General features: G+C 39.0%; 1 protein-coding gene across 5 annotated transcripts in view; it reads right to left on the reverse strand.

Moving 5' to 3' along the window:
- The window catches only part of PRUNE2 (prune homolog 2 with BCH domain), a 137,357-nt gene extending 125,422 nt beyond the window's left edge, over window positions 1-11,935 (reverse strand). For all 5 annotated transcript variants that reach the window (XM_069000932.1, XM_069000937.1, XM_069000934.1 and 2 more), the window contains exon 1: window positions 11,796-11,935. In XM_069000932.1, the coding sequence (XP_068857033.1) occupies window positions 11,796-11,831 (36 nt within the window). In that variant the 5' untranslated portion in view covers window positions 11,832-11,935. The remainder of the gene's footprint in view (window positions 1-11,795) is intronic.
- Between the last annotated feature and the right edge of the window lie 50 nt (window positions 11,936-11,985).

Genomic DNA, 11,985 nt, shown 5'->3' on the forward strand with positions numbered 1-11,985 from the left:
AGGAATTTTCTTGCCTGTCTCAATAATTTCGAGAAACAGACTTCCTAGGATTTGTGTTTCTCTCTGTCTGTGCAAGTGACAGAGAATGTGAGTGTATAAACAAATCAACTACACAGAAGTGGTAATTCAGTAGTATGGACTAAGTGAAAAGTGCTGAGGCTGAGATGCCAGGTCAGACAACTACACACAGTGTTTGCAGTTCCTTTTCATTTTCCTTTTGCTAACACATACAATCTCTTCCTAAAGAATCTATGTAGTCACTTGGGAAACCTTAAAATCCAAACCTGTACTTTAAAGTGAGTCCCGCATTCTCACAATGCAAGAGATCTGTAATGGAGATGTTCATGCATCTGAAACAGATGCTCACACCTTACAATGCCTGGAATTCAATCATCCTGAGTTTTCAAATTGGACAGAACATGTCAGACTACTATACCAGCTGCAGTTTCTGATATTGTACTGTGGTTCCAACAGTTATAAGAAATATAGATGGATAACCCCTTCTGATTTATGGAAGCGAAGAGTAAATTCTGCTCCTACAAACTGCTGTTAATTCAGTATCAGTAATTATTATCTGGTTGGAAGAAAAGCAGCTAAATTCTAATCTCTACTTAATAGGGCAACTAACTAAGTTACTTTTGCCACAACATCATAACATGGCACTGATTTGAGGTCTGAAAATTTGAAATATGTGACAACAAACAAATTCTAACTAGTTAAAAAGGTAAATAATTAAGCACTCAGTTAACAACGGAGGATACATGCAAACAAGCAGAACCAGAAAGATGTAGAATGTCATTTCACATCTTGTTTAGCATCTTTGCTTATTTTGCACTGAAGCAAAATGCAGAAGTAGACAAGATAATCTGTTTTCTTTAGAAAAGACAGCATGTTGTATGGTGGAAGTGAAAGTGGCAGTTCAGAAACAATCACATCCCAAAAGGCGAATTTATCCTAAAACACAAGATGTATGAAAGAACAAATCTGTACCTCATTCATTGGCACAGAAGGAAAAGACAAATTACAGTATCACCAGCACTGATGAAGAACCAGAGAATACTTACACTGCAGTGTTCTGGAACTGCTGAAACTTACTGAGTCTATACTAGTTTCACACACATGGTACACCCCTGTACTCTTAAATCCCACATGGCAGTATCACAGTCTGCCTGCTGAGTATTGTACTTGCTGGAAAGAAGAACGAGCAGAGAGAAAAACAGAGCAGAAAGAAAAAATAAAAATATAAGTAAGTATCTCATTACTTCACCCTCTTTGGAAACTACAAAGTTGAGGAGAAAAGGACACAAGAAGGTAAGGACACAAGAAGGTAAGTACACCTGGCTTAATGCTGTCTGCATTAAAAGAGCATTTTTATATTTAGTGTTCCATTTTTGCATACTGGGGCCACTCTCTTCTGTTTTACCCAGCATAGATATAAACAAGATCTCAGCATATTCAGTCAAGCAGAGTTCATAGTCTTCATACTTACCTAAATTTAAATAAATATATTTCTTTAGATCAGTTTTTTTTCTTTATCAACTGGAATTTTTGTTTTACTTAGAATATGTAAATAGATCAACTTTTCAGACCATGAGATTATAACTGGTTCGATTATCATGGGGGGGGAGTGAGGGGGGAAAGTTGATGACTACTTTCATTCTTTTTTCAAATGAAGGCTCAACACCTTGATATTGAGACAGGCTCATACCATACCACAACTATTGCACAAATTTGGAAAACAGATCAGGCAAAATATCTCTGACCCAGCCTCAGAAATCCCTCTTCCACTGCACAAAAGGTGACAGTTAAAAACTGTGCAATGATCTTCAAAATGTGAACAAATAGCTAACATTACATTATTTAATTCATTTTCACATGTGATCTAAAACAAGGTATGAGCCAGTGTCTCTGGAAATCAAAGACTAGAGTTTCAGTCTACACCACTCTCTTATCCCTGGAATGAAGGCTTTAATGCATAGTTATACCATTTCAATCTATGAAACCTTTTTTATTCTTTTTCTAGGACCATCAGTGCTGAAGTTCTAGTGTACATCAAATTTTCAAGGAAGGGAAGGCATCCCTCACCGAAGCATGGAACTGCCTTTATATAAGTTTATGCAATTTGCCTTTTAGGACATGCAGAAAGCAAAGAATTGTACAAAACCATCCCATACCTCTTCCTTTGATATACAAAACAAATTTTGTGTAAAAAGTGGCCAAGTTGCAAAATTTTAAAGCTGGTTGCAGCAACCGCGCAGTTTATCTATCATTAGCCTCTACAGCCCCATCCCGTCACAAAGAGACAAATGCACAGGTTTCCTCTAGGGTGGTAGAGGAGAAATATATAATCCTTTACCACAGACCATGCCCTAGGGATACCATTCAGTCTACAAACCCCTCACAGATTGAATGAGTAGTTAATCTTGAATTTTTAAAAAAAGTCTGTAATTCAGGTGAACTTGAATTGCAATATTTTTGCTAGTCAAAAAATTACCACACCTACTATTTCAACTAAATCAAAAAAGGCCAAGTCCATCTTTGCAAAAAGGGGAAATTTCATTTGTTTTCTGCACTACAGTTATTTCAACTGAATGGGTAATTGCCATTTTTATGTTAGTTAAATTTTAAAAAAATTTAAAAATCAAAGAAGCACAGAATCAAATACAAAACCATAAAAGAGACTGGAAATTAAACAGGAGGTTTAAATCACATCTGGTCTTTTAACATTATAAGGCTATTCACTTCAAACACGTATAAAAGACATGTGGGAACCCAGCAGACTAACCTTTCCAAGATTTCATATAGACCTAAACACCTTCTTGCAGATACAATACTCAGGTACATCACAAAAAGCCACTTGATCTTCTAAGTAATGTGACTGCTAAGGGTAAAGTCTCAAAAAGATTTATCTGTAAGAAAACTAAGTAAACATATATGAAACTTACGTGGACTGCATCCAGGCATTGTCAAAAAATAGTAGTTTACTCTTCCAGCAGGTTAAACCATAACTGTACTCCATCTGACTCAGCTGTAACACTGCCAGGCCAGCAAATGACTTTGACTGAATGTTAAAACCTTTTCTAAGTCAAAGAAAGGCTGCTGAATGAGTCAACTGATTATTTGCCAACTGTCTATATTTAGGACTGTCCCTGCAAGTGTTTAAAAGTTTACCATTTATCACTGCTTCAAAAAAAGTCAAATATATTCCAAACACAGCAATTCTGCTTCTCATCAAAGGGGAGTTTTCCTCTTTCCACCTATCCCACTGCCTCCAGAACAGCATAAAACATTCACCAAGTAGAATATGCCTGTCTCTGTAGCACTCCAGATTCTAAGTCTCCACATATTTCCAGGATTCATAAGAGCATGATAGTAGCTAAAAAACAATCTAGAGTTTTCTTCTTCCCTACCAGCTCCTCCTTGATCAGGATTTTTTATCAGTACAATAAAAGTGCAAGGAATTATTTATGGAGAATGATAATTTTTATGCTGTGTATCACAATGTAGCACAATGAGATTAAGCATTAGGGAAGAGGTCACTACAGCATGATGTTGTCATGCAGGCAAAGGTTTAGCAGCTAACTTGGTTAGTTAGCATCAGGGACTGCATACAGGGCCACTTCCACACAAAAGACTAAATCAAAAACCAAAACTGTGCTGATTAAAAGCAGACATGAACACAATTATTGCTATCAAAATACAGCAAGATCAAAATTTCCTAAGTAGTACAAAACAGGTAAATAATTTCAGGTACACTGCAGAATCTCACTGTGCTTTAGACAAAATTTGTTATAAGGAGGCTTAAGATTAATAAATTGCGGCTAGAAGGAAATGTACAGAAGCAGGTTATGACTGTGCAAGATGGAACTGGGCCAATGCATTAGGTCTATTAGGACTATTACACATTATTCAGTTACTGTCAAATGATTAAGTAAACAAGGAAGGAGAACCATCTGACGTCCTCCAGACGTCATCATTTTCTGAAATGTTCCTAATCTTTTCACTGTCCATCCTCTTTCCTTACTGTGCCACAATCTATTTGGATTTCATTAGAACAAATAATACAATACCTGTTGTTAAGGACCTGTCTATCTGCTATTGGGAGCAGACTCCCTTCTTTGCAGAAAAAGAATATAACAGGAGTGTTACCAAGTCATTTAAATCCTAAGCCTGATCTCCATCAGGACTCCAGGTTGGCAAAGAGGACTTCTGTGCTGCTCCAGTCCTGCCCTTTTCAAACTAAAATCCCACACCTATTCCACATCTTCCCAGCATAAACATAATCATGCAGTCCAACTGAGCATGGTTAAAGCTGAGGTTTTACTCCCTCTCCTTTTACTATGCCTCTCTCTGGGAGTAACATACATCACAGATATACAAGGGACTAAAGAAAGTATCCGACCTACAACTCCAGCCTGTAATCCTAGCATCATATTCAGTTTAGACACACACACCTTACCTACTGCAAAGTTCTGCAGGCCTGTTTGAGTTCATTAATCTTTCCTACCTAACTCAGAGCTAACACTCTGGCTATCTTACCTGATGGTTTAATCACATAAACATTATTTGGCTTCAGCAGAATTAACCTGGCAGCTTCCACAACCACGCTGTGGAAAGTCTTCCCCTCCCAGCCTGTGGGCTCTGACTCTGCCATATTGGCTCTGCCCATAAAGATCTCTCTCTTCCTGCCCTCCTTGCTCCACTACACTCAAGAAAATGCCTCAACTACATCTTGTAACCTTTTCAAATCCTTCTCTGCTTCATCTGTCATTTCCTATTCAATAATTAAGTTTTATCTTCAGACAGTCTGTAACAGAGGAATGGAAAGAGTAATCAGGTCATTTCATTTTCTCTGATCTTGTCCTATGCTTAAAGACATGTTTCCAAACCTCATCAACTTTCTGGATTAACTCCTACCCAAAACTGCCCTTTGCTAAAATGCTAACTAATAGGCTAGGAAACATAACAGCAACTATTACCACCATACTACTTCTTTGGATTTATCTACTTCCTCCAATACGTCCAACAGACCCTTAGGATAGGAACTGAACCGATTTTTTAATTAAGTATTTGCATACAATCTAGCACAACAGAATCATGACCACACTTTAATAGTTATGTGATACCCTAGTAAATATCCTACAGCACTGCACTGAAATGCCTTTAGAATTCGTGTGTAGAACAAAGTATAAAGTATGTCAGCTACAACTGCAGTGATTCAACACCCCAAAAGTTAACCAGGATAGAATTTGGCCTAATCATGTATGATGTGCTTCACTTATCACTGCACCAGAGACTGATGAAGAGCAAGGTATGTAGGTTATTGTTTTAAAATGCTATTTCTATCATCCCAAACAATGAAAATCCATGGGGGAAAAGCCTTTTTAATTCTCATTTTCTGCCATGTTTGTAGTCTGTCTGACTTTAGTGAAACTGAAAAAGGCTATTAAATTACCCATTACATTTTCCCTACAACTACAGGTTGCTTTTTAAAGTAGTTTTACATATGTTCAGCCAATTCAGATTTTATTTTGGTTTGCTTATATGCAGAAGCTTTCACTCCCTCCTCTGGGAAACTGTTTTCCTTGCTAAGAGACCTCATTTTCTGGAAACACTTCCTTTATTAAGCCTCTGACGACTGTTTTGCAATTTCATATTTATACCTATGTACATTAATGAATGATTCCTTCCTTTCTTTCCATTGCTTCTAGCAACCTCATAGATCCAGACTGCTCTCATGTCTCAGTGTAGCAGTAATTTAATCAAGTTTTATGTTTAGTTAATTTTTTTCTCCTTGGAAATCAATTCTTTAAATAATTTTTTTATGATTCCCCTGAGTTCTTTTCCCAGTTAAGAAATATTTTTGGTTATGTGGTACCCATAAGATAAGGAAGTATTCTACTTGAAACAATACCATGATGACAAAACCCAGCCCTTTGATGTTACTGTAACTGCTCATAACTATGCTTTGCTTAAAAATTTATCTGAGAATTACATTGGTGCAATGCTTATACTTTTTTTCCTTATTACTAATAAACACTGAGTCTGGTCATGTTTCTTGTACAGATTTAAGTAATAACAGGATAATCAGCTGTAATACTCCAATTCTGCAACATTCTTAGGTGTATATACAACTTCTACATCTGAGTTTTCCAACTGGAGTCAATATCATTACTCATACTCTTTAATTCGTACATAGTGTAAGTGCCTTGCTAAGTGGAGTCAAGTCCCTCGTGTGCTGCTGGATGAATGCAAAGAAGATTACATGAGAGGCTAAGACTTGATTCTTTGTATTAATGCTTGAAAGCTTTTTTACTCCTCAGCTTGGAGAAGTTCAGTTTCTGGGAAAAGAACTTCTGCTTCACTGCTGTAATGTCTCTCACTTCCCATAAAGCCAAAACTTTATTCCAGCTCAATCAAATATTATTTTCAAAGTAACCACTGCCTGCCATTGATAAGAAAACTCCAGATAGGAAAATAAGAGGCAATATGAATAAACATGTAAGTGACTCAGCTTGTTTTTAAACTGCGGTCACATAAATCTACTCAAGTCATGCCATCATCACTAACTGTTCTTTGAGCTTCTTTGCCTCAGAAACAAGCACAATATTCATTTTTCATATCTCTCAAAGCAGTGCCTTAAAAGCCTTTTTTACTGTTCTCAAGGGCATCTCCCTGGTCAAGGGTCTGGCCCTCAGTCTGGAAAATGTCCAGTCACACAGTCCAATATTTCTTTGGGCATACTTGGCTGGGGTCATAATTCCCCATTTGTCCAGTGTGTTACCCTGCCAGGTGAAACACTGGTGTAGCATCATGATCTCTTTTCTTGTATCAGCAAGGGATTAAAAGAACTTCAATTTTTAGAGGGTTTGGGGTTTTTTTTTCCCAAATACTGTTAACTGCTGAAGATGACATAGCATTTAGAAACATCATTTCCCCAGCTAATCTGCTATTCTCTGCAGGAGGAGGACCATCTTTCAATTACTAGTTTGAAGCAGTTTGCTGCAGTATGTGGTTATCTCAGTACCATCAGCACATTAAGCCTTTCCAGGGCTCATTCTGTTCCCTGACTTCCCTGAAGCCAGCATGCAAAGCATTAGGTTCTCCATTAGGCACAGACCTAAAGCCAGGGAAAAAGCATTCTCTGCCAGTCCCTGTCTCAGCATCTCTCTGAGGCAATTCTGTAATTTTTTTTTAGTTCTTACAGCTTCTTTCTTGACAGATGCCCTTGATTTAACTTCTCACAGTCATTCCACATCACTGCAACAGTCTGAAGCACATAAGATTACTTGAAAAATACCTAACTTAAGTACCTTCTTCAGTACACAGTATTCCACATCTGAGAATTACTGAAGAAATAGTTCTGAATGTTTAGTTCTCTATTTAATTGACTTTAACATCTCGATAATCACTTTGATAATCATTTTGAAGTTACATCACTGAAACCTTAAACTTTTGATTTGTTTTCCTGAATAAATTATACAAAATTATGTATTCACTCATCATAATCTTCTCCAACTGGATGGAGCTTGCCTGTACCTGAAAGAGTCTAATCCAGAGAGATTAATAACATAATATACTGGGGAAAAGACAGTGTTTGTGAAGTAGGACATTTTTGTACAAAATTGTTTAAAGTTCATTGAAGTTCTTGAATAACTCAGTAAGCATGCAGAGGACAAGCAAGTAAACGCTCATATCTGGATCTTCCAAAATACTACTGAAAAGTTTCCTAGAGGCCAATAAAGAAACAAAATCACCAAAAAAAAAAGGGGTGTCATCCTTTCATGACATACTACAGAATTAGAAGTTAAGGAAAAAAAGGACAGGGACAAATGTTCAGCTTTTCAATGAAGAAAAAATAACCATGAAGGATTCTCCACAAAGATATGTGCTGGGATATGTACTGTTTCTCATATCCATAAATAATAAATAATATTACTTCCAGTAGGACAGGCAGGCAAATAATGAAGTGGAAAAAGCTTCAGACAATACCAGATTATTTAGGAGGGTCAAATCTTTAACTGGCTACAGGAACTGCAGAACATGACACTGAGGGACTAGGGAATAAAACAGTAACTGGAAATGAGGGCCAAGAAGTGCAGGCTAGGGAAAATGTGAGAAAACAACCAGTCCTCATTTTTAACTGTATTGAGGTGCTGTACACTGTCAGATGAACTTTAAAATAGGTATTACTAAGCAGCAAAAACATCGTGCATGCATTTTACATGATACTCTGAAAGCATCAGAAAAATGCCTTCTGACAGTAAAACAGAAGAAGTAGGATAGCAGAACCCTTACGAAAATGGAAAAAAAAAGAGAAGTCATTATACTACTGTCAGTATTTTATGCTGTCATGACTTAAACCTGACAGGTGGTTCTGGGCTCCACAGCTTTCAAACAGTTAAATAAAATCTTCAGAGTAAGGGCACAAGGATGAGCAGAGTGATAGAATTATGCTCATGCATGAAGGGGCAATAGAAAACTTAGCTTGGAAATGTCTGAAAGAAGACAAGGAGGATATGGTAACACTTAATTAAAGACCAGAGAGAAAGTGAAATAAAAATATTCACTCAGGTAAAAGAATCATGGAACACACATTAAAATTGTCAGGCAATTTAAAGCAAACAAAGAGGGATATTGTCCCCCTCACACAAAGCACATGATAAAACTGTAAAACTCACTGTCTCAGGGATTTTGTTGAAGCCAAAGCATAAAAAAACTCAAGCACATGACGTAGCCAAATGTATGGAAGATGGTTCTAGCTGTGACTAACATGTTAGTTCAGCTATACATTTTGATCTAAGCTTTCGGCACCTCATCAGCCTGTGTATTCTACTGTTTATAATCCCCACTAGACAAGACAGAACAGTTTAGAAGGACCTTTGGTCTCATCTAGTCTCACCTATTCTCGCATTAGTACTAGACTTACAGAACATGGGAGAAAAACCTGCAGAACTGAACCATAAATGTGACAAAACGTGAGTACAGGATTTCTTGTATCCTGTCATATATTGCCTTATAAAATTTTTCCTCCTTGATTTTACACAGATTATACACAACAACTTTAAAGATTCATTCTGAAAATTACTGAGGATGTTTTACAGTTGACAAGCTACAAAAGCAAAATTCATTGTTCTTTAAGGAAGAATAGTCTAGTTGAGACTTTAGTATTAATAGATAATATACAGAGAATTTTCCTCTCTAACAATCAATGAAGGTACACAATACAAAGTCTTAGAAAACAAAAAACAGCCATGTCCTTTGTGCAGCATACTCTGAGGCTATAATTTGCCCCGTGCAGATAAACAGCCTTGATTAATGTTGTGGCTGGATCCAGACCCAAATGAATGACGAAGCACTTCCAGTAACAGGTTGCCCTGCACAGTCTGGAGCAATTGTTCTTCTGGAGAAAATTTTCCTTTATTCATTCCGAGTAGCAATCATGTAGTCAGTACACGGTAATCTGTTTAGCCTAACAAGAATACCTGTGATGTGAAATACCAGCACTGTGAGATTGGCATCACCAGGCCTCTCAGATACAACTGTAGGCCTTTTACCATCTTCCACAGATATGGCTGCAGCAGCACAACACACAGCAGCTCCTTCGCCCTTAGTCATTCACCCATTTCCCTGCACAGCTTTACCTTACATCAGTGTCAAAACAAAGACTGCTCACTGTTTGGCCTCAACTCAGCCTATGGCTACCAGCTGAGAAAGATTCCCCACAAAAAGCCTGATGAAGCTGAAAGGAAAACACATCATCAGCCTTTCATGCTGCAGAATGCAAATCTTGAATTTCTCTGAGTTATCCTTTTCAGGCCACTGTAGTACAAAGTAAACTGGCAAATTGCAGTCAACCTATAAGATGCATAGATCTGTTCTCACCTGAACACTCCAGTGCTCAGATGCTTCTTCTTCCCCAGCCATGCTCAGCTGACATGCCCATACAAGGACACATCAGTCAGAAAGACACTCTCTCCCCACTATACCACTACTGGAGAGGAGGCCTCCTCCAAAACATGCCTTTTCCTCCCATGATTCTGAAAGTACAAAGAGAATTCTGCATTTCTTTTGAAAACCCACATTACAGGAATATAAAGGGCTGTGCTCTTGTGTGCTCAGTTGCTGTTCAGTTGCTCCCCACTTCATCTAATTGAAACAAAAAATATTATCTATTCTCCATTTTTAATGGACCTCTTCAGATTCTTGTTTTCTAGACAACTCCTTTCTGATCATCAACAGCTATTCAGAGAGATTAGTGCAATATTTGCTTTTATAGATAAACAAATTGTTTTTACTGCTCGCCATTTACTAATGGGAAGCACTATCATTGCATAATTAATGTCTATTAAGCAAGACTACCTATGATATATTTGAGCAAAAAGTTTGTCAAAACCACCAGCATCTCCATCTCAAATTTTGCAATATATGAAATGCTAATGTGAAAAATGTACTAAGGATTTGTAACTGCACAGTGCAGTATCTTTTAAGAGGGCTAAAAGAGTGCTTATATGAAAACATAAGGGAAGTACTTTAAAATCTCCTAAAAATGCATTGTGAAACAACTTAGTTGGCATGTGACGAGAATGACACACTTCACCTTTATTTACCCTTAATATCTCCCAACACAGTTAAATATTAAGGAAGCCACCAAGGGATTAATTCTCTCATCTCTTTCTCCAGTCCTCTAAAACATTACTTAGTTCTCTGATTTCCAATAATGCATGACAAGAAGGGATAGGATAATAAATCATCTTAGATACAGAACCATGTCCATCAGAGAAAGACCATCTTGGGTTTATGATTGCTCCCTCTCCAGACAGTCTTAACAGGTCTATGAAACTGGTAAGGCCCTACAAGTAGCAAGTACCCAAAAACATAGGATAAGAAAAGCAGACGTGGGATAAACCCAGTAGTACTCCTACAACTGAATGCATTTCTTAGAGCTGGGATAGCTAGTGGGCATGCAGGCTACACATGAAAGGTAAGAAGTCAGTAAAACCGAGTTTTGCAGAGAAAATAAAAATGGAAAACAACCTAGCCATGTTGGCCTAAGACCATCCCAGTCTTAAAAACGTCCTACTTTTGCACTGCACATAACAGGGAAAACAGCACACACTGTCTGGGGTAGACTGACAGTCACTATAAACAAAATAAATATACTGCAGTTTCAGCACAGGCCTACCAACAAGTCGTTTGGGAACAGGATCTATATACCTCTGTGATTCCTAAGACAGTATTAATTACCTTTGACAACTGAGACACAATTGTGATGCTGAACCTTGATAATCTTTCCATATTGCTCAGTTATTTAATGTCTTGCTTACCCAAACTTATCCCCAACTGCTAGTGTCATTTAGACCACAGAAGAAGTACTTCTTCAGCCACTTCACATATCATTTCCCCCCCCTCCTTCAACTATGCAACTTGATGCATCTTAAAGTCTCAAGAAATGTGCCAATAATCCCAAAACGGCATGCTGACACGCCTCACAATGCCTGTCAGATACGGGCTCGTGGGTTCCTAAAGCAGAGGGTTATTCAGCAATTAATAGAGGGCAGCAAGATGTGAGAAGAAAACGCACCCCCAAAACACGCCGCAGCCGCAGCCGCTGCGAAGGTCACCAGCCCCATCCTCTCCCCGCCGCCCGCCCGGGAGGACGACAGCACTACCCCGAGAAGTTTCGGAGAGCACCCGCGGCCGCCGCACCCGGGGCTGCGGGGGCGAGGCCGATGGCTGCAGTCACCGGCAAGTCGGGCGAAGTCCCGCGCCCGCTGCCCCTCGCCGTGACTCACCAGCCTGGACTGGGCGCGCTGCAGGAACTCCTCCATGGCGCCGGCGGGCCGGCCGGGCGCAGGGCAGGAGCGCGGCTGGGCTGCCCGCACAGCGCTGCCCCGCACAGCGCTGCCCCGCACAGCGCTGCCCGCTCGGCGCCCCGGCTCCCGGCTCCTCGCTCCCCGCCGTGCTGCGGAGCGCCCGCCCCGC

Source organism: Aphelocoma coerulescens (genome assembly GCF_041296385.1).
Source record: "Aphelocoma coerulescens isolate FSJ_1873_10779 chromosome Z unlocalized genomic scaffold, UR_Acoe_1.0 ChrZ, whole genome shotgun sequence".
In the NCBI taxonomy this organism is placed as follows: domain Eukaryota; kingdom Metazoa; phylum Chordata; class Aves; order Passeriformes; family Corvidae; genus Aphelocoma; species Aphelocoma coerulescens.